Genomic DNA, 23,631 nt, shown 5'->3' with positions numbered 1-23,631 from the left:
GATAACGATAAACGTACTCCACATGACCAAGCCCTGACCTGGAGAGGAGCCAGACCTCTCCAATGGTAAGGATTTCTCACTTATTCAGCACGGAAAGGGCTGAAGATGGAATCCAGTGAAGAAACGGATTCACATAAGAAAGATCTAAAGAGCAAGAGTTCTCACCTTTGTCAAGTCCCATTAGAACCTGTGCGTGTCTGCCCCGTCTGTGTCTGCGCGCACGTGCACACAAGTGAACAGAAGTCCAAAAACTCGAGAACATTATTAGGAGCAGAAAGACACCAACTGTACCTGCTTTGTTAAAACACATAAGGTTAGTGCAAGAGATACAAAGAAACAAAGTATTTATTGTTAAAAGCTTTTCTACGAATCACTCGGCATCATACAATGAAGATATGGTGGCTACAGAGTAGAGGGAGTCTCTCTCTCCCCCCCCCCAACACATATTTGCTCACTCTCACAAACCCACAGTTGTATTTTTTAATGGAGTTCCTTTCTTCAATGAGATCGGAAAACGTGTTTATCATACAGGATCTGGCAGAACAGATACATCCTATTGAACAACAGAGCAGTTACAGAAAGGAGACCTCTTTCTTCAGGAAAATAGAGCTTTCTTTTCCCCCTCATCTATTTGCACTGCCATAAGAGGGTTCTCAACACAAAAACAGGCCAAAAATCCCCCAATACCTGACTAGCATTTTGGCAAAAATTAGGAGCCTTAGAATATGACCAATATTGACATACGCACTAATATTTTCACTCAGCTTGCACAGGATAAATTGTAATCCATGTGGTGTAAAAACCTGCCAGCTGAAACAATGTCTGCACTGCAGCCACCAACCCTGCGAAGGCGAACAACTGAATCCCTGTTGATAACAGCGGAAAATGTTTTGACAATGTGTCTCGAAGTTATTTGCAGAAGATTTGGTCTGTCCTGCACGCCCATTTCCCAGGCTACACACAAGTTGCGACTGGCTCTCTCCCACGTGCTCTCTACACGTATACATACACACATGCACACAAAATATACTGACTCCCGTGGACTGTGCTACTCCAACAGTACTCTGCACGCTATCCTGTGCTACGTCTTACTGGCACTTCAGTGGTGCTCCGCTCCATCTTTTTATTTCATTTTCCGCTGCTGTATTCTTCTCTCTATTCCATAATCAAACGTTTGTTTTCCCTTTAATTTCTAAGAAACGCTTGGTCTGAATCCTGACTCATGGCCAACAGCTCAAAGGACTAAAAAGAGTGTTTGAAACCTGCCATGTCAACATTTCAGCTCCAAGATATATTACCTTTCTATTGATCCTCCAGAATTCTGTTTTAACCCTTTTCTACTTTGATGCTATATTTTCTAACAATCTATATTATCATCTATACATTAACTACTTCTATACACAAAATGTTTTTTTTTTCAGTATGCACAGATTTGTATTGTACTGTGGCAGCAACTGAAGACCCCAAAACATCTTCTTGTCATCTTTTATACATACAAAAAGACAACCATCCTGAACTTAAAATGAATTTATCATTTACAATCTGCCACAATTACACGCCTGTTGAGTACCACTGCTTTTCATTTTTGTATGCCCAAGCAGCATTTGGTCCAGGAATTTCCTCCCAGTCATTGCTCCATTATTTCTCTTAAAATATAATTTCTCTTTTTTGCAAACAAGCAAGCTCCTGGCTGCACTCCTGGAACAGAGGACGAAATTTCTCAGTAAAAGGCCTGAACTGCTTCTGAACACAGGAAAAAGGCATCAGAATCTCAAACCCCGGTTTAACCAAAGGAAAGACATCTGACGGCTATTCCCAAGGCTCACTGTTGGTGACCAGTCTTTTTATGTACAGTAGGAATATGGACAGTGGGATATAAGAATTTAGATTTTGGATTGCCACCTTCAGAGCCATCTGCAGTGGCTGACTCATGCATGTGCACACGCGTGCGCACACACACACAGATTCACCTTCCAGTGATGCTGCGTGAACACTGGGCAGCAACACCACATTAGTTTCATTAATTTGCTCTGAAAGAGACTTGGGAACAGATCCATCCAATCACTTCTACAGAGAGATTCTGAAAGCAGGCTGGACTCCATTATGTTGCCAGCTGTGGCACGTGACTGAAATTTCTCTGCACAAATATTTGCCACTGCAACGGGAAAGTTCTCAAAAAACAGAATTCCCTGGCAGACATCCTGCAGGCATCTATCCCTGTTCCGTGCCCTTCTCACATCCTTGCGTATCTTTCTCTGCATTTCTTATTCCTGGAGACTGAACGCATCCCCTGAATGTAGCTGCTCTGTTTACCACATACAGAAAAGAGTTTTATACACCCGACAGCATGCACACAACTGACACAGCAGCGTAATAAATATGGAAGCACAGTAGCAGATGACCCCCACTGTTTTCCCTCGTAATGCTTGCTTGTAGTCCAATTAGTGGAGTCCTAAAGTAAATAAGATTTCAAGTCATTCACTGCCTGGCAGCCTCACAGCCCCTCACTATACTCAATTTAAGACTGCAGGATTTCACGGTCTACTGTAGAAAGAGGTTTTAACACAAAAAAGTTCCAAACGAAGCCGTTCCAAACAAAGCCATTCCCGGTAAAAGGTCTCAAGCAAAGAGGTACAGCTATGCTTTTTCTCACACCAATGGTTTTGCATGACGGTACTGCCATCATATGACTGCAATCAAATGTAATTTTTCTGAGACGTCTCTGAACACAATGGTCAGAGTAAAAGCTATGGCACTATTAATGCGAGAGCAGAGGTATTAAATAAAGGGGTGGAAGAGAAGACTCCCTCTTCTGTGAGTGGACAGAAGAAACTTTTAAGTTCAACCAAGAAAGAAATTGGCAAAGATAGAAGAAGAGAAAAGGACAACACTACAGCAAAATGCATTATTCAGAAGAGCTGCCTCCCTTCTGTACCACATGTGAATTTGATTCTCTTTCCAAGAAAGTGAAAGAAAGGAGATGAAAAGGAGTAACTAGAAGAGGATTTTGAGTGCCACATCATCTGGACAAAGAGTTATACTTTGGCGGCTGCTTTTTGGACTAGAAATCATGTCGGGCCATTCATTACAAACTAGTCTATGCACTACAAAAAATGAGGCTGGGGAAGGATTTAATGAAGATGTCCCTGCTTCCAAGTAAATATGGTATATATTCCCATAGTCTGAATCTGTCGTACATTTACAAAGGAGATGGTTTCCAAGGGATACGTTCTCTGTGCTATTTAAGGCTGGTAGTGCTTTATAACTCAACAGCATCCTATATAACCAGTACGTACCATGTATGGGGGAACTAAATAATTCGTAGTAAGAGGCAGTTCACCTATGACCAATCCAGGGACTCTGTTAACATCCTGAAGTAAAGAGAAAACTGCCACGTTATACGAGGTTAAGCTTGGATTCTGCACCAACTTAACAATTAGGGGAGTTCTTTTCAGTGCTGATCCCTACTGGCACACAGAGAAACATTTAAGAAATCTCGTATTTTACATATATGCTTACTGTTAATATCTGCTGTGTTCAAGGCAGGTATCAGCAAAGCACCACTAAGTTATTTTCATTTTCTCAGAATGCCTCATCTCTTGCTTCGACCTCAGCTTTGCTAACACCACTGATATTAAGGATGCCTAAGAAGCTCCTGTCCCAGGGATAATTCTCTTCCTCTCAGTACAGCACACGGATCACACCCATCTAGCGCTACGTAATTCAGTCTACCTTTCACTGCGGGGGCAAGGGAAAGAGGAAGTATTAGAGTTTGCAGAAGAGATGTCCTGACTATACTTCTTTCCAGAGGGGTTCTTCATTCCAGGAATGAAAATCCTCCTAGTTTGTTCTTTCACATGGTGAGAGGCTTCTTGCACTGCTCCAGCTGGAATAAAAACTCCCCATTCCACAGCATTCCACAGCTATAACAAAGACTATCTTGTCTAATTCCAGACAAGTTACTATTTGAGACTCTTAGGTAACATAGGATGAGAACTGCGTTTATTTCTCTAGATCTGTAGTCTCCTATAACACCCATCTCAACCTCCCCCATCAATGCTCCCATGATTCTGTGCATAGCCCATTAGGATTTGCTGTGTAGTGTCTGAATTTTCCACTAAAACTTAATGATGCGCGTTGATGAATGAACCTTTAATCTTCTTTAACACTGACACTTGTATGGCGCTGTCTCTGGCCTGGCATGGTTTGAGACACCCCCCATGGGCAGGATTTTCAAGGGTCACTCTAAAGCTGGTGTTCTGACTGGTGTGTTGATGGTGCATTCTCATCCAGTCAGGAAGCAGGTCCATGTGTAACAGTGAGCTAAGTAACACTGAAAAGTCCACTGGTTTGGTGGTCATGATGCCAATGGGATCTTGCGAGCAGTACTTATGTGTTGCGCACTCCCAGAGATTGTTCCAGTTCCTGCCGGCGCTGCTGGATCTGAACGAAAAAGAGAAACTGTACAGTTCAGCAGATTCAATTGTTCAGTGGCAGGCAGATTAATTTATAAGCCAGAAGTGTGGATAATTCCTTCATACCTTGCAGTAGAAATATCTGCTCACAGCCTCTTGAGACCATGGCTCGTGATAAAATTCAGCTCTGCGTTCTTCCTCTGGGTTTCCAACTACATCAGTCATCACCTGTGACAAAAATAAAAACATTTTTCACTATAGCTCTTCTACCACGTAGAGGAACATTCAGATTTACCTAGAGTCAAAATTTATCTACATTACTGCATTAAAAATGTTCAGGACTGTTCTCTAAGCCCAAGGCAAATGGACAACGAACGGCATGTGTGCTGACTACCAAAACAAGAAGGTCGCACACAAACTGCGAACTGTGAACAGCTCCTAACCTCTGCTCCTCAACTGTGCGAAGGAATAATTCTGGACACCAGCAGTTGCCCAGGCTAAGTGCCACGATCTCTAAAAATTAATAGCATGGACGGTTTAGTTCCAGTGCCCAGGACAAGTTCCCTGGCACTGTATATTTTATTAGCCTACGTATCCAAAGAACCTCAGTAGTTACCCATACACAGGGTAACAGCTTGAAATTGTTAAGATATTCACATCAAATGGAAGCAGAACTCTATACGAGTGTTGCCCTTCTCTCAAAGCATATCTTACCTTGATTTCAAGGAAAGTTCTGATGGGGAGAGAATTAAGGAAAAATAACTCCATTGAAATGTGAGGAACAGAAAACCCTGGTAATTCCACAAGGGCCAAAGTCCTGAGCTGATTTTTCAGTCTCTACGCAACTGCCAAGAAAGCAAGACTTGAAAAACCAACAAGTTGTTTAAGGAACTAGTGGATGGGACCACCTGGAAAACTGCCCGTAGGGACAAAGGAGCTGAACAGAGGCGGCAGCTCTTTAAGGACATTTTTCTTACGAGTGAAAGAGCTCGAAATTCCCATGTGTACGAAACTGGGCAAGGAAGGCAGGAGACGGGCAAGGCTCAGTAAGGACCTCCTGGTCAAACTGAAGTGTAAGAAGGAAATGCACGGGCAGTGGAACCAGGGACATGTATCTTGCGAAGAACATAGGGATGCTGCCCGGATGTGTAGGGATGGGCTCAGGAAAGCTAAGGCACAGCTGGAGCTGAACTGGGCAAGGAATGCAAAGAACAATAAGAAGGGCTTTTACAGGTACGTTGGCTAGAAAAGGAAGATTAAAGAAAAGGTATGCCCCCCCCCGGTAAATAAGACAGCAGAACTGGTGACAACCAATATGGAGAAGGTTAAGTTAATCAAGATATTTTTTTGCCTCAGTTTTCTGTGGTAACCTCTCTTCCCACATCTCTCAAGCCCCTGAACCTCAAGGGGGAAAGAAGTCCCTCCCATCGTAGGAGAAGATCAGGTCTGAGACCATCTGAGGAAGCTGAACATACACAAGTCCACAGGACCTGACGAAATGCATGCCAGGGTCCTGAGGGAACTGGCTGACGTGGACACTAAGCCACTCTCCAACATATTTGAAAAGTCACGGCAGCAGGCGAAGTCCGCAGTGACTGGAAAAAGGGAAACATCACACCCATTTTTAAAAAGGGTAAAAAGAGAACTACCGAGCAGCCTCACCTCTGTGTCCAGTAAGATTATGAAACAGATCCTCCTGGAAGACATTTTGGAACATATGGAAGGCAGGGAGGTGATTAGACACAGCCAACATGGCTTCACCAAAGGCAAAGCGTGCGTGACTCATCTAGTGGCCACCTATGGTGGAGTGACTGCACTGGTGGATAAGGGAAGAGCAACTGATGTCATCACCTGGGTCAGGGCAATCCTCAGTATCAATACAGACGACGGATAAATGGATTGAGAGCAGCCCTGCAGAGAAGGATTTGGGGATACTGGTGGACAAAAAATTAGATATGAGTTGGCAATGTGTGCTTGCAGCCCAGAAAGCCAACCGTATCCTGGGCTGCACCAAAAGCAGCGTGGCCAGCAGGTCGAGGGAGGGGATTGTGCCCCTCTACTCTGCTCCGCTGAGACCCCACCTGGAGCAAAGCGTCCACCTGTGGGGTCCACAGTGCAAGACAGACATGGACCTGTTGGAGTGGGTCCAGAGGCGGCCACAAAAATGGTCAGAGGGCTGGAACACCCCTCCTATGAAGAAAAGATGAGAGAGTTGGGGTTGTTCAGCCTGGAGAAGAGAAGGCTCTGGGGAGACCTTATTGTGGCCTTTCAGTGCTTAAAGGGGGCTTATGAGAAAGATGGCGACGGACTTTTTACCAAGACCTGTAGAGACAGTTCAAGGGGCAATGTTTTAAACTGAAAGAGGGTAGGTTTAGATTAGATATAAGGAAGACTTATTTTTACGATGAGGGTGATGAGACGCTGGAACAGGTTGTCCAGAGAAGTTGTGGATGCCTCATCCCTGGAAGTGTTCAAGGTCAGGCTGGATGGGGCTTTGAGCAACCTGATCTAGTGAAGATGTCCCTGCTCACAGCGTGGAGTTGGACTGGATGACCTTTGAAGGTTCCTTCCAACCCAAACCATTCTATGATTCTGTGATTCCATAAAAAAATACAATTCTGATGACTAAGTCTCCAGCATCACAGAATCAAGGGTAAATATAAAATTATTAGCATCTTTTGCAGAGTAGTATTATGCAATCACAATTCTGATGCCAGCAGGACAGAACATTACAGAAAAGGCCCTTATGGGACTGGTTGTCAGTCAGGAAGAACACTGAACAACTGTTCTATGTATGCAGCTAGAGAAGCTCCACAACACCTTCGTTTGTAAGCTCTTCAAGCTAAAGGCTGCTTTATTTAAACATTCTTTCAGATGCCTGTCCCCTTTTGAATACAATACAAGTAATAATAATCATAATCTTAACAGTAGATTTTCAGAAGACTACTGACTACAAACTAGACATTTATATTTGAAAGACACACGATTTTATTAGAATAATTTCATGGATTCATTAATACAACTGGTTTTGAGGCGTCTGAGTTAAAGACACGAAGTGTGAAACTTTATGAGGAACAAATTATTAATTTTTGCTGGCAAACAACTGAACTTCTTTACATTCCATTTCTTGGGTATCTCAAAGCTAAGCTCAAAGGCAGCCAATATTTAATCTGCCTATTTCTTAAGTAAGATTAAACTATGAACTAACAAAACACCAAAATTGTGTTACTGTACTATAGGATGCTCCTGCTGAGTTTCATATAGCTTTAATTTTACGGAGTACACCAACACAGCCCTGCACTTCGATCTTACTGCCTGACCACAAATTCACCTACCACCCCCATTAAGCACTGCTGTTCCACTGGAAGTGGAATACAGCCTAAACGGTCTTTCCTGCATACTGTCTGCTCTGGGATTGCAGTATTCCGGTCATTGTCTGTCTTCCACCAATTTTCTATCCTGGATGTTTTAGCTATACACTCTATATACATTTAGATAAAATTCTGGTTCCACTATTCATTCTTCTTCAAACCTTAGCTTACCTTAAGATCCCTACTTTGGGACCGGAGAAGGTCTTGGATGTATCCTTTGGGATCTTTGGAGAAACTCAGCATGAAATCACGTTGTATTTTTAACTGATTTATGGATTCGATTGTCTCGTGAATCTGACAGAAAAAAACAAAGCAGATGTTACTTAATTCCTGCCATGTTCCAGTGACCCCGAGGTCAGCCCCATTAGCATCTTTGTACTTCTTGTAATGGAGAAAGGTGACAATTCTACACCGCAGACTTGTGCAGGTTCCCATGGCTTTTTCCCTTCAAAGACGGAGTTAACCGCAATCCTGCAATTACGCTTTGGTTCCACTTGTACTTCTGCAATGCCAGTATGTACAGGATCCTTCTTCACTTCCTGCTTGAACTGCTGGATGGCATGCTATATACAGTACTGAAGAGCTAAGTCATGTCACCGTACAACGTAGTAATTTCCCGTGTATAATCAGTCTTTCTGCCAAGTCTGGGATTTTTCAGGAAAGGTGCTTTAAACAGTACCCAATGCAAGAAAACAGTTATTCCCCTGGTTAATCATCATCATATCTTCAATACCCTGCTGTGATCCTTACAATTTCTAGTGATTGCCTAATCAAGTCCATGTTAAATGAACTCACATAACAGCCATGACTTCTAGATTTTTTCTTACGAGAAAGCCTATTAAAGTCACAACGGCTGCAAAAAGAAGAGGAGTGTGAACAATGAGAAATCAGGAGTATGGAAGGTTTATAGAAAATGAGTCATCAGAAATATTATGAAAAAAATCAGCATTAACCAGCAGGGAAGAATGAAGACTCCAAAGAGAAGCCAAGGTCCTATAATCATCCTGGATAACAAAATCAAGTATGATCATGGGAGACAGTTAATGAATCATTTGCACATACACAGACAGAAAAGCAAACTTTTGCTACCCTGTTTCTCAAAATTCTAGTTTAAGATTGTAAACCTATCTTGTTTAATTTCATGTATACATCTATTTTGCCAAAACGGGTAATGCGGCCAGGCACATGGGAGAAAATAATCCTCCCCTGATCTGGCTATGCCATCAAGGCCACTAGTGTAGGCACAACTATATGGTATGTTAACGCAAGAGAGCTGCTGTCAACTTAAAATCATTCCTTATTTGGGAAAATGATGTAACCACGCTGGAGAGAAATCTGTTGGCATGCACCGAGTTTCCACTAGAGGACTCCGTGACAGCACAGCAGTAAATGGTCCAGGCGATAACAATGCAGCAGTCAATGCCTCTTTACCCAGAAGTGACTTCAGTAACTTCACTAATCACAGTGAAATAATTACACATTGCCCTCTGCTGTAGCAAATGCTCAAAAAATAGGTGATACAGACATGGGAAAAGGTGAGCTGGACTGGAAACAGAATAATCCTACGCATGCTGCATGCAAGCCTATATAGGCTGGGAACAACTGGCTGAGCAGCTGCCCTGCTGAATAGGACCTTTCTCAAGAGCCATAAACCAAAAGATGCTGCAACAGTTACCAGAATCTATAGGATTGCTAGTGTCCAAACCCCCTTTAAAATTGCATGAAGACCACAGTTTAACATATTTGTTTGTATTAGAGGTAAACAAACAGAAACTGGGCCTGACTGTATGTCACATAAATCATCTCTGGTCCACGACATCACACCTCTTCCTCCCTTGCTCTGAGAAGCCACTTTTGTTCATCCCTTACCAAGCCGAATCAGCCATTTGCACATGTGCCCGAAGCTGGCTAACCGTCCCCGTGACATGAACGCCTAATACAGCCTGCAGAGTTCACCACTGCTGTAAGACAGACACTATTATTTGAAGTGCACGTGATCCTCTTTCAATAACACTGAAAACAAGTCTGCCAAGCTGCTCCACGTGATTTTTCTGCCATGCATTTTCCATATTTGCACCTACTGCAGAGAGCTGTTCTGCAGCCGCGCATGCACAAAACACATCTGGACTATGAGATTCTCTTAGCTTTGCCTTATAGCAATTGAGCAAGATACCATGACCTCTCATAAAAAGTTAAAGTCAAAGAGTTCAGATGATTCTGGAATGCCACGGGACTCATTGTACTTCCTGTGAAATTCTGCTTCTATCACCTCGACAGCTGTGTCAGGCCATGGATCAAATCCCAAGTGGAAATGCCTCTCACCCTTCTGTATTCGCATCGCATGTGGCTGATTCATCCCTTGAAAGCACATCCAACTGAGAAGCCCCTGTCTCACAACATTACTGTCTTTGACGTCTGACAGCAAACACATGAAGGTACACAATGAGCATATATGCCATGTGGTACTTCACTCCTGGGCTAGTACCTTGTTGTCCAATGCTGTAATCTCCTGTTGGTTAGCTGTTGAAAGAAGAAAACTACTCATCTGTCCCTTTAATGGGTCTTCAACTTCTACATCTATGTCATAACAAGCCGTCTTCTTCTGATCGTTGGGGTCAACACTATGGAGAGTATAACAGAAGATCGTGAGAACTGACATAGTGAATCAGAATAAATATCCATCCAGCCCAGAACACACTCTTCGATAAAGCCTGTTGCAGATGCTGTGAGAAGAGTTTAAGAACAGAGTATATATATTTGTATGTCCTAGTATATCCTCTCATCTTTCATCAGTCAGAATTCAGAGACTTTTGAGCTGGAGGTTTTGTCCAGACCATCAACTTTAATAGCTGCTAATGGACATAGTCTTCATGACAGTCTAACATCTTCCTGAGACCTGTTATAACTCTGGCCTCCAAAGCAGTCCTCAGTGGTAAATACCATACTGGTATGGTCTCTGCTCGACTGCATCTTTTTTGAGATAGGGTAAGCAGAACTGCACGCTACCATTCTGGATGTGAGCACATAATGACATTTCATTTGGTTCTCGGTTCCTTCGCTAATAAGCACTGTAATTGTTTTGGCAGTTATGCAGCATTGTAATGATTCCCAGCTACTTCTTAAGAGATAGCAGTGAATTTGGGGACCACCACTTTGTTTGTAAAGTTGCCTGCTTAATTCTTCAAATAATATAGCCAGTCATGCCTTCCTGTTACAGAAGCGATATTGACTCTTCCCCAATATGTCACATGTCTATTAACTCCATTCTCTACTACAGGTAGTACCAATTGGCTTCCAATATCCAGGATTGGTCCTGGTATGTTTTTGGCATCACGTTAACTATTTACCACCCCTCTGGAACTGAAGGAGATTTCAGTAATAGGTAACACAGTGTAGAGAATCATAGAATCATTTAGGTTGGAGAAGACCCTTAAGATCATTGAGCATAACCATTAACCTACCACTGCCAAGTCCACCACTAAACCATGACCCTAAGCACCATGTCTACATGTCTTTTAAATATCTCCAGGGATGGTGACTCAACCCCTTCCTTGGGCAGCCTGTTCCAGTGCTTGACAACCCTTTTGGTGAAGAAATTGTTCCTAATGTCCAATCTAAACCTCCCCTGATGCAACTTGAGGCCGTTTCCTCTTGTCCTATCGCTTGTTCCTTGGGAGAAGAGACCGACCCCCACCTGGCTACAACCTCCTTTCAGGGAGTTGTGGAGAGCGATGAGGTCTCCCCTCAGCCTCCTCTTCTCCAGGCTAAACACCCCCAGTTCCCTCAGCTGCTCCCCATCAGACTTGTGCTCCAGGCCCTTCACCAGCTTCATTGCCCTCCTCTGGACACGCTCCAGCACCTCCATGTCCTTCTTGTGGTGAGGGGCCCAAAACTGAACACAGGATTCGAGGTGCAGCCTCACCAGTGCCGAGTACAACGGGACAGTAGTTGGTAGTTAAGCAATTTCATGAGAGTCCTGCATGAAAAACCATTCACAACTCCTCATTTAGTGTGTGTTAAATTTATTTCTATTTGATACCTTGGTGTGATGAAGTTTTTCAGACACGCTCTTTCCACCCGCCCTCCAAAACCCATACTGCACAGGTATGGGACCTTCCCTAAACTCTAAAGTTAACATTGATTAAAATAATGAATTTTGATTTTGTTATCTGACTTTAAGCAGCTGACTGTCTTCCAAGAACAGTTTTTTTAAACCTTATTAATTTCTCAGTTTCAATAGTAGGCTTCCTACATCCAATATATTTCAATCAATCTTACTATTTTCTTTTTCATCTTTAACAAGCTAAGTATCAGTATTATTCTTTGGCTTGTCCTATCCTAAATTTATATTTAATTTCTTGTGGTTTAGACTTAACGTTTACTTCCTCTTTATCTTTAGACTGAAGTTTCTTAGCAAAAAAACAGTTTTTCAGCCCAGTAGTTGGTAAATCAGACTTCAGTCATCGTCACTTGTAATATAAAAATGCTGGCTTCTCAACACCGTTTTTGAAATCTCTAGGCTGTGTGCATCTGCTGTAGGTAGTAAAAAAACTGGCTCAGGATCTAACTGAGCTTGTCAGACTTGGGGGAGCAGAAGAACTTCCATGGATGGATTTGAATTAGGAATGTTGCAAGCAGGTGGAGGGAGGTGATCCTTCCCTATATTCAGCACTGGTGAGGCCACACCTGGAGTACTGCGTTCACTGCTGGGCTTCCCAGGACAAGAGAGAGATGGAGCTACCAGAGCGAGTTCCGCAAAGGTCCATTAAGATGATTAAAGCATTGCAGCACCTCACACATGAGGAAAGGCTGAGAGATCTGGGACTGTTTAGCCTAGAGAACAGAAGGCTTGGGGGGGGAGGGCGAGGGAACTTATCAATACCTGGAGGGAGGGTTTAAAGAAGATGGAGCCAGGATCTTTTCAGTGGTACCCAGTGACAGGACAGGAGGCAATGGGTGCAAACTGAAACAATGAGGCTCCGTCTGAACACCAGGAAACGGTTTTTTACTATAACAGTGACCAAGCACTGGCACAGGTTTCTCAGAGAGGTTGTGGAGTCTCCCACGTTGGAGATATTCAAAAGCTGTCTGGAACGGTCCTGGCCAACCGGCTACAGGTGGCTCTCCTTGAGCAGGGGAGGGCATTTGACCAGGCAATCTCCAGAGGTCCCTTCCAACCTCAATCATTCTGAGATTCTGTGATGCTGTGGCCTTCTGCAAGTGGATCAGCAGTAGAAGGAAGACTAAGGAAAACTCAGGTCTGGGTCTGGTTCCGCCACTCATGTCAAAAGCCATGGAAAAGGCCAAGGCACTCAGGGCTGTCTCTGCCTCCATTTCTCCTGGTACGTCCTGTCCTCAGGCCTCCCAGGTCCCTGAGCCTACGTCAGAGTCAGGGGAGCACGGCTGTTCAGAGGGACCTTGACAGGCTGCAGAAAGAGGACGGCAGTTCAACGTTGTAAAGTTCAACAAAGGCAAATACAAAGTTCTGCTCCTGGGATAGAATGACGCCAGAATGCAGCGGTACAGGTGGGCATCAACGGGGTAGAAAGCAGTTTTGCAGGAGTGGCCCTGGGCGTCCTCATGGACAACAAGCGGAGAATGAGTCTGTGAGGTAAGCCAGCCGTGGCAAAGGTCAACTGCAAAATGGGCTGTATTGGCACAAGTGTTGCCATCACGTCAAGGAAAGAGGCTGTTCCTTGCTATGCCACCCTTGTGAAACCGCATCTGGACTTCTGGGCGCAGGACCAGAAAGACGTGACATTCTGGAGCGAGGCCCGCAGAGGACCACCAGGATGTCTGGGGGCTGGAGCACGTGCCTACCGAGAGAAGCTGCAAGAGCTGGGCTTGTCCAGCCTTGAGAAGAGAAGGGGAAAGGGAGGCCCTATCGGTGAGTGCAACAGCCGCGTGGGACGGTGAAGAAAAGACAGAGCCGGCCTCCTCTCGGGGGTGCACAGCAATGGGATGAGAGGCAACAGAAACTCACCGCCACACGGGCAATTGACTCGGTATAGGAACTTTTTTTTAAAATCATGATGGTAGTCAAAAGGAGAAAATCAAGAGCTAACCTATTTGCAGGAGGAGAATATTGGAGAGCTATGCTTTGTAGTCTACTTGTGTAATGTTAATAGCGTGGGAGATGGCTTGCTTCTTTGCAGAAATGGGAAACCCCACAGATGTTTCTCTTTATACCTCTGACCTCAGGTGTGTCAGCTGCAACAAGGAATGCAACTCAAGAAAAGCTCTAGCTCCAGCTTGAGCTCAGGTAAGAAGATTTGACTTCTACCAGTTTCAAATTTCGTGCATTTGGTATGACAGAGATCAGAAACTATTATACACTCTGTATTTTTTAATTGCATTCTGCATTCTCTTTGAGTCGATCTAATATTTAAAATATTTACCAAGATTAGAGGCCTTCTGTTCATCTCTATTTCATTTCCACTTCAACCCCATTGCATTTTTTGTTTTCTTTTTCAAAAAGGGGGGGTGGTTGGTGTCTGAAGTGTGGTTCTAAAATACTATTATTTCTAGAATGAGTTCAGAGTACTTCACATTTTAGTCTCTGTGCACATACTCTAAAACTAGAATGAATAATTGTAATCTAGTTGACCTTCTTGTAAAAGACAGGCCTGAGGATTTAACTAAATTAAGAGCACATGTATTTAAAATCACTAGTGATGAAAAATTCCCTGTAGCAGTGTGCTGTTTTTGTCTGGGATAGAGTTAATTTTCTTCACAGTAGCTAGCATGGGGCTACGTTTTGGATTTGTGCTGGAAACAGCGTTGATAACCCAGGGATGTTTTAGTTCCTGCTGAGCAGTGCTTGCACACAGTCAAGGCCTCTTCTGCTCCTCACCCCACCCCACCGGCGAGGAGGCTGGGGGTGCACAAGGAGTTGGGAGGGGACACGGCTGGGACAGCTGACCCCAATGACCAAAGGGATATTCCACACCATATGACGTCATGCTCAGCAATAAACTAGGGGTGGGGGGCACTGCTGAGGGACTTGCTTGGCATCAGTCAGTTGGTGGTGAGCAATTGTTTTCATTTGCATCACTTGTCTTTCTTGGGTTTTATTTCTTTCTCTTTGTTATTGTCCTTTTCATTACAATATTATTATTATCATTATTATCATTATTATTATTATTATTATTATTATAATATTTCAATTATTAAACTGTTTTTATCTTAACCCACAAGTTTTCTCACTTTTACCCTTCTGAGTCTCTTCCCCATCCCACTGGGGGGAGTGAGCGAGCGGCTGGGTGGTGTTTAGTTGCTGGCTGGGGTTAAACCACAACAAGCAGTTCAAATTGTTTCAGTGGTTGACTACATGCGCTCTTAAAAATTGAATGCAGGGAGGCAGGGCAGAGGGCCTGTGAGAGTCTGCTTAAAGCTCAGCTGGACTAAGCCCCTAAGCATCCTGACTGAATTTGAACCTGCTTTGAGTTGGGAGGGGGGAGCTCTAGATGACCACCAGCAACCCCTTCCACTGTACATTATTCTGTGATTCTATGTGTCTAAAAATTACTGACTTCCTTTAAATTCAGTGCCAGACTTCCAGATTTATTTTAGCTTAGCTCGAGACTGTCAAGATTCCATTGCAAAAGTATTCCCTCTTCTCAGGAGGTTAACACTTCCCCTTCCCACAGCATTATGTCAGTGGAGCGTAACGCTGTCAGGTGCTGCGTGGTGCACACAGCGTATCAGAGAATGCTACCATAGGCGAGGTCCTGCTCTTTAGCTTGTATCTAGCAGAAAACGTACTGCCTCCAGAACCTCTCTGCCATCGCTCTGCCCCTGGAAACATAACCATCAGTTCCTCGTCATCCTTCTCCAAGACAATGACTATACATCTCTGAGGACCTCAGCTTTTTTTGGCCCATCAAACAGGTCACTGAGTTGCCTTCAATGACAGTATATACACAGCTATCAATCTGCGTGGTAGTCAAGCTGTTTTTTAATTACTCTTTTATATATTCAAGTGAATCGAAAAGCAAATTTTATTTTGATAAACTATGTAATATTTAAACTTCTTATCACATATATTACAAATTTAAAATAAAGAATCCAATTTTAAGCATATTCAGAAATATTTGTTGTTGATATTCTGTAGGAAATCAAATCACTACGCTCAATTAACAATAATGTTTAAACACCCTAAATCAGAGTTTTGACCAAGACCACAAAGGAACTTGGGAAAGACTGAAATATCTTAACAGCAAGGTTGCAATCCCCAAAAGCCTCTTTATCCCCCTCCACCACCCCCCAGTTGTCACTTCAGTATGGAATGTGCTGGAAGTGCCCTAGGTAGCTGGAAGTTGTATTTCATCCACTATGCCAGAAATACATCTGTTTTGACAAGGATGCCAGAAGCTCAGTATCTTGATGACAATGGCCGTCTCTGAATCTAGGCATTCTTTACTGTAAATCCCTTGAGATCTCTGACTAGTTGGCATTCTCAGAATAAGACTAACACCCAAACAGCTGACCCGATCCCACCAAAGCACGCATGGACTGGCCACTGTATCTGAAGCTGTAATATTGTTGTACATTTTACATAATAACTCAGTGATTAGAATGATTACCCATGATGTACAACATCTCACTTCAACTCCTTTTTTTCCCTCTAAGTGGATTCAAACTCTCATTCCTCTCCCCTTAGGAAAGAAACCTGACCAACTCTCTCAACTGTATTCTAGTAGAGATGAAAATGATACCAAGTTTTGCACGCTCCTAGAAAATTGGTGCCCTTCTATTGAAAATAATTCAGAATTATACAGACCAGAATGACACAGAGAATAAACACACAACAAAGTCCAAGGTACTCACCTGGAAGTTATAAAACTGGATTCTGGTCCCTGCTACTGTAGCTGTTTCTGTGTTTTATATAGTGAGCGTTTTGCGCATGACAGTGCTGAGCTGACTGACCAGCTTACCTGATGATATGGTTTATCACTATAGGGTCTGGTGGCAGTAGCAGGTTAGTGAGTCTCTGAGGAATTTCAGAAAACTTTAGCCGTGGACAGTCAAAGATCTGGAATACAATAAAGCATGTTATCCTTGTCCAAAACCTATCCTGCAATTAAATTAGAAAGTAAGAAATCAACAGTTTAAAAGTAAGGTGATTTTGAAAGCTGTAATTCTGGCTCCTTGCACAGAATAACATTTTGATCACTTCTGTCCCTGCGAATTGCTGCTGCACGTACAATCTGACAGATGCACCAGATGACGACAATTTCAGGTATCCCACTTTTGGTTTAGCTGCTGGAGGGCACAGGCCGCTTTAATGGGACATCAGGATCAACTGTATCAATGATGGGAGAGAAGTGAACACTTCCTCCCTCACTAAGGGTTTGCAGCGGCATATCGTAAAGAAAACAGTTTTTTTTTTACCAGAGGAAATATAAAAACATTTTGCTTTTTTTCCCAAGGCATGGTTCCCGCAATATTTTGTGCTAAAGAAAAATACAAGAAAACATTTTTGGATTTTAAAACCATTTGCAATTTTTTTTTTTTAAGATTAAGGGAAAAAAGTCAACATGGTTTTACTTATTTTTAACCAAACCTAAACAGCCTCTTGGAACGGATCCACTCCTTTCCAATCAACATCTCATGGTTACCTTCTCTTTACTATGGTCAAGAAGCTAAATATGTATTGAATTCAGAAAAAAAAAAATCTTTTGAAAAAGATCAAAATCTGTGGTTTTGGGAAATTTTCTGTGAGTAATTGCAGTGCGTTGCCATGAACCTAGAACCACTCCTTACACCTGGACTTTTCAGAAATATAATTATTACAGCCTTTTTTTCCTGCTGGGGTTTTTAATGCTCTGAAGAGGTGAACAGGCTTTTCTCAGAAGATATTCCATTTAAACTGACTTAACCCCCCCCGAACTATCTATATATTAACATTTGCCTTAAAACATGCCGTTATGTGGAGGCAATTTGTAAAAATGTTGAGGCCTATGCAAATGCCTCTTAGGGAAACTATTTCCACCTGATACAAGAGAGTTACTACTCGTATATTGGATCTATAAATAGAAACATGCTTTGCAGCTCTAGAGAGAAAGGACGAGGCAGGGTTGAAAAGACTGGGCTATCAGGTTGTAGAATGGACACTGAAGTCAGACTGTTCAACTAGGATGCTGTGGTTCCTCAGACAGAGTATCTTCTGAAATCCACAATTTTCTGGAGTGAGGGAATTTGGTAGCAGAAATAGCTAGAAGCCAGCTCTGGCTTTTGAAACATCTTTAGACCTTTTTTGTTGCTTTTGCTTGTAACACAGTGGATTTCCAATCTCCCAGCTGATGTAAACAGTGTTTCTAAACAGAAGAGGATCCTTCTTCATCAACTCTAAAATCTGTCTCATTTGCTGGACTTACCTCCATCCAGGAATTCAGCCAGCTAGTTTCTAAAGAGCAAGGAAGTAACCAAACCTACTGAGTCTGCAACTCACTCTCTGTTTCAGTTCTGAATTCTGACACTTGATAGAGACGACTGTGGAATTCCCACTCAAAATCTTTGCCTACCAAGCTCCATCCAACCCGCTGTCACCACTGGCTCAACACTCATGTCAAACTCCTAACGTGGATCCCCAGAGACGAGAGCTTTAAGAAGGGAAAAGGGAGCAAGGACACACAAGAGTGAGAGAAGGAGTGGCAGACTGGAAAGTAAGGCTAGATGGAATTTTCCTAAAGCTCCTCACGCTCCTGCTTAACTGGAGTTAATGGTCTAAACTTAAAAGCGCTGGCTCTGAAAGCCTAGATGGCTATAGCAATTCTAGTGTGCGAGGTAACTCGTTCACTGGTAATTTTTTAGTCTGTACTGTATTGTGTCATCAGATATATCCATGAGCGCACCAGCACAGGATTTAGAAAAGCTGGCATGCCAAATGAGAAGACCAGCATGTGAAAGGGAACGCTAGAGACGCTGGTGTGTTATGCACTGCTCCCCTAAGTGATCTGCGCACTTCCAGCCATGACCGTGATTCACATGTTAGTTACATGCCTAAAACATAGTCTACAGAAATAGCATCAGACTGGAAGGCGTTCCGAACCCAATTCCTTTACCTCCGTATCTCAATCTTAGAGCATTAGGGTGAAAAACAAAAAAACTCATCATGAAATGTTTCATTTGACTTAATGGGATTCGTTTTCCTAAGTACTAACATCAGTTCTGAAAGCAAGATTAGCTACTTAGGACAATTTTGCCAGAGACCTAAGGAAAATAGAAACACTCAAATCAATCCCATTTATGATTTAAATCTGTGCAAGCACTGCATTCTTATGAAACTATTCCAGATTAGCCAGCTCTTGCAGGGAGTGAGGTTCAGTCTCCTAGAAGAGGAATCCGCTACTTCTCAACTCTCTCATCTGACTGATCTTCTGAGGACGGGGAGACAATTATCAGGTCTGATGGTATTCCTGAAGAGTTCTAACACAAAGGAGACCTATGAGCTAATAAGCCTCTGATGAGATACACGAAGAGAAGATGGCTCCAGCAAGTTCTTATTCTAGCAAAGTTCTTAAGCAGAAAATTAAAATAAACAGAAGCGAGAAGGCCCTCCTGCTTACCGTAAGTAAGGTATGAACTGCTGCACTGGATCAGACAAAGGATCTACCACACATCTACCACACTATCCTGCCCTTGATAGTGGCCAAAAGTGGATACTAAAGGAAAAATGTAAGAACAGGAGAAACATATACTGGTCCTTCACAAAAAAAATTCTCCCGATCTCCACAGCTTTGCAATTACTTTGCATTTATAACAGCCCAAGATTTTTTTCCCATTGGTTTGTCACTTTTGGAACCTATACACACTTTTAGCATTTGTAATGTCCTATCGCAAGGACTTCTGAAGTTTAACTATGCTCAATTCCTTTTGTTTGTTTTTAATTTGCTACCTGCCAGTGTCAGTTGATGGCCTCTAATTATTGACCAAAACAAACAATAATTACTCCTTGTTCACCTTTTCCATTCTACTCATGATTTTTCAAATCTTTTTCACCTCCCCTTTTCCATTTCCTCTGGCACAAACAAACTTGAGTCTAAATTGGCTATAGATAAATAGAGAACGGAAATCAAATCATCTAAGCAACAGAGCAAACAGCTTTGTAATTTTGCCAAAAATTATTATGTGGTTTTAAGATGGAATGTTCACTATATATGAAAAAGACTGCATTCTGTAATTCTCAAAAAAACACCCAAACAAGAGAATGACTATATAATCCAGATCACTTTGGTTCTATATTCTTAAAACTACCCATGAATCTCACAATTATTTTGTTGTATTTCGTATTTTCAAATGTGGAAAAACGCACTGCTTTCTTTAAGTTTGTTTCAAGCACTGGTCACTTCAAACCATCGTAGGGCAAATTAATAACAGAAAATAAAAGCTTAAAAAGAAAACTACGACACAACTTTCATTGCAACATTTACTTTCAATGCTCACTAAAACATTATTCATTTATTATAACTGCCAGTACTTTCCCTAAACAGGAGTATGTCACAAACCCTGCCTTCAGGTACTTTCAAAATAAATTAGGTAAGCCTGAAGCTACAGAAAAACAAAGCCAATTAAGATAGTGATAGCTCAAATAACATTACCTTTACAAAATAAATATAATCATATTTACAGAAAAGGTGGAGATGCCTTGAAGTGGCCTTCTTGGTTAATTCTAGAAGTCATTGTGGAAGACAAAAAGTCTTAACGTGCTCCTTTCAAAACACCATGCAGATCATTGAGGGTATTTTATAATCTGAAGCAGACTTAGGAAAAAATAGCTTTTCTAATTATATCTTCCATGTCTTCTGCCCTTCATAAACAGGGAAAGGGAAGGGAAGAAAACAGGTCTACATATGATTTGGCAATCAGAATCAACAGATTATTTCATGTTTCTTAGTACAAAATGATACATCGGGGGAAAAAACGAGTAAATAATACAGTGAAACAATTAGAGAAAGTCCTCCTTCCTGGAAAGGCCACAACTTATGTGGGAATGCTGAACCACTGTCCTGGTTCCGGCTGGGACAGAGTTAACTTTCTTCCCAGCAGCTTGGGGGTGCTGTCTTTTGGGTTTGGTGTGCGAGGAGCGTTGATGGCCCGTTGATGCTTTGGTTGTTGCTGGGTGGTGCTGGCACCAGGGACATTTTTTTCGGCCTCCCATGCTCTGCCAAGTGCAGGGGAACTGTGGAGCGGGGAGCATAGCCAGGGCGGTCGACCCAGCTGGCCAATGGGGTATTCTATACCATGTGACATCATGCTTAGTATAAAAACAGGGGTGGGGGGGGCTCACCCCACCCCGTTCGTGACACGCGGTCAGTGAGCAGTTGCATCGTGCATCGCCTGCTTTGTATATTGTTACTGTTGTTGTTATCATTGTTATTATTACTGTTCTACTTTGTTTTATTTCCATTATTAACCTGTTTTTATCTCAACCCGCAAGTTTTCCTCCTTGTGCCCTCCCGATTCTCTCCCCCCAGCGGGGGTGAGCGAGCGGCTGTGTGGGGTTTAGTTGCTGGCTGGTGTTAAACCACGACAATCACCAGATGTGTTTTTTTGACAACACTGGCACATGGGGAGGGTGCTTATTATATTAGTTGTAGTGACTGTTGAAAGCCGTTCAGTACTGAAGATACTGTAAATCGTTAAGGGAAGATAAAAATCAGTAATTTTCATCCATCCCAAATTTTGGATGGATATTATAGTTTGCCTGTAAACAGCTACTGTGTCCAAAAAGGAGTTACCTGCTGGAAGTATTTGTCGCAGTTAATGTATTCCTTATCATGGGAGTCTTGCAGCTTATTTGTTTTGATGTACTGCCAGAGAGCCTGGATGATGGCTGATCGGGTCTGTGTGTGTATCCCCAGCAAACGGGCTAATCGCGGGTCCAGTTTAAACTGAGGAGGCTGTAACAGAAAGAGAAGGAGATGGGATGGCAATAGAGAGAAAAGCAGACAGATACACAGGTATGAAGTTTCAGCTTTAATTCTCGAGGCACTCTGCTCCTCAGGAGAAGCACCCCATTCAATGGCAGAGATTGCAAAAATACAAGTTCTCAGACGTGTACCACTATCGGTGCTCTGGAAGAACTATGTCTAGGATCTGAAAAGAAAGAGGGACATTCTACATGTGCTATGCACACAGACTATCTGTATCACATGCTTTAGATAATAACAACTTGCATGCAGACTCAGGAAAAAATTTTCCTTTTCAACATTGATGTATAATTTGACTTCAGGGAGTGGGAGAAGAAAAAGAATGGTCCTTCCTCTGAACTACTGGAGGTTAACCACAGATAGAGAGAATGAAGTCAGGACGATGCTTCTGCTGTTGCTAATGACTGCTCAGCTGCCTCACATCAACAAAGTACCTTGGAACTCTGTTTTTCAGGCATGTTTCCACCATTCTGCTGCATATCAGAAAATTTACCCAACCACAACTAGTCAATGGAATATATTTATTCTCCTGACCTCTGTGATACAACTCTTCAACTACCCTGTTCTGCATCTCTAGGAATATACATTCCTTGAATACCTTGGAATTTGGTGCCTCTTCAAGTGTGTACCCATACTCCAGTTTAATATTTGCCACATTATTAGGCAAGGATTACTTTGTTGGGTGCTAGGTCACCCAAAGCTAGCTTTATAACAAATCAGGACCTAAGGATAAGAGAACATCTATTTTAAAGCATAAATTTGTAATAATGGTGAGCATAACAAACATCATTGTATTGTCTTAACAATGAAGATTCTCACTGGTTATATCAGCATTTCAGTTAGCTCATACGCTCCCTAAAATTAATACAATTTTCTCTCTGTTAACATAAAATGGAGTGTCTTTATCCTGGATAGATGCTATTTGCACGGAGGGGAAAGAGAATGGCACAGAATGAGTTCTTAAAGTTATGCAATCAAGATGTATCTGAGACTGATCTGCCGTTGAAAAGGGAGATCCCATCTCCTCTCAGCAGTGCATGTCTATCAATTTCCTCAAGACAGCAACATTCCTTTCAGGGATGGTGTCAGTCAGATTAGTGAGCTCCACAACTGCAAATCTCCATCGTCTGTGCCAAGAGAATGGAGACTGTGGCAGTGCACACCCACAACTGAAATGAAAGTGGGGTTTTGGAGCAGCTTAGCCTTATAACAGCTTAAAATAGTTTGAAACTGTGCCCAGGAACCTCTTTTATATTCTATCCCAAGGCAGAATAACCTAATTTTGCCTATTGTGTTTTTTGTTTCCTGTGGCTGGGATCAGGGAACTGATTTGGAAGTAAGTTTTGTTAGCTTTCAAATGGATCGGTTCCCTGCCTTGTTTGTATTCAGCCCACAAATACTACTAGTACAATAGAACTAACACTGACAAAAAGGAGGAAGCAGGAATGCCTAACAAGGCCTGAGAGTAATGGCAAGTCCAACCCTTGCAGGGCAACGTTGTTTTATCCCAGCTTAGGGTGACAATGTAATCAAAACTCAACAAGCCCGGAAAGCTGCGTAGTCTGCTCTCAGAAAAAGGCTGCCACAGCTACATAGCTAGTTCAGGTACCACTAGCAAAAGCCACTCCTCTGAATATGCGTGTACAGGACCACACACGTAACTCATGGGCAACCTACCTGACTATTCTCTAAGGAGCCTGAGGTGGAGATGCATATTCTTTCTGCACGTGGGCAATAAAAATACTAATGATCTTAGTGCCAAGAACAATATTTTGCCAGACTGTACTGGAAACTTACTTGATGTATCCCCTTCACATGTTAAGTAATCTCTCAGTTTGGTGTCATTCTAACCTCAGTGGACTATGTGACATTCTGAGTCCAAGTATATTGGTTTTTGATGTATGAGACAGG

At 42.6% G+C, this 23,631-nt stretch overlaps 1 protein-coding gene across 5 annotated transcripts in view; it reads right to left on the bottom strand.

The window, feature by feature from the left end:
* Positions 1-327: 327 nt before the first annotated feature.
* SMARCD3 (SWI/SNF related BAF chromatin remodeling complex subunit D3) overlaps positions 328-23,631 on the bottom strand; it is a 115,539-nt gene continuing 92,235 nt past the window's right edge. For all 5 annotated transcript variants that reach the window (XM_075144501.1, XM_075144500.1, XM_075144502.1 and 2 more), the window contains 6 exons: positions 21,529-21,690; positions 16,723-16,820; positions 10,272-10,407; positions 7,958-8,080; positions 4,542-4,643; positions 328-4,443 (listed from right to left, as the gene is read on the bottom strand). In XM_075144501.1, the coding sequence (XP_075000602.1) occupies positions 4,390-4,443; positions 4,542-4,643; positions 7,958-8,080; positions 10,272-10,407; positions 16,723-16,820; positions 21,529-21,690 (675 nt within the window). In that variant the 3' untranslated portion in view covers positions 328-4,389. The remainder of the gene's footprint in view (positions 4,444-4,541; positions 4,644-7,957; positions 8,081-10,271; positions 10,408-16,722; positions 16,821-21,528; positions 21,691-23,631) is intronic.

Source organism: Calonectris borealis, chromosome 2 (genome assembly GCF_964195595.1).
Source record: "Calonectris borealis chromosome 2, bCalBor7.hap1.2, whole genome shotgun sequence".
NCBI classification, from domain to species: Eukaryota; Metazoa; Chordata; class Aves; order Procellariiformes; family Procellariidae; genus Calonectris; species Calonectris borealis.
This window is presented reverse-complemented; position numbering and strand designations above follow the sequence as displayed.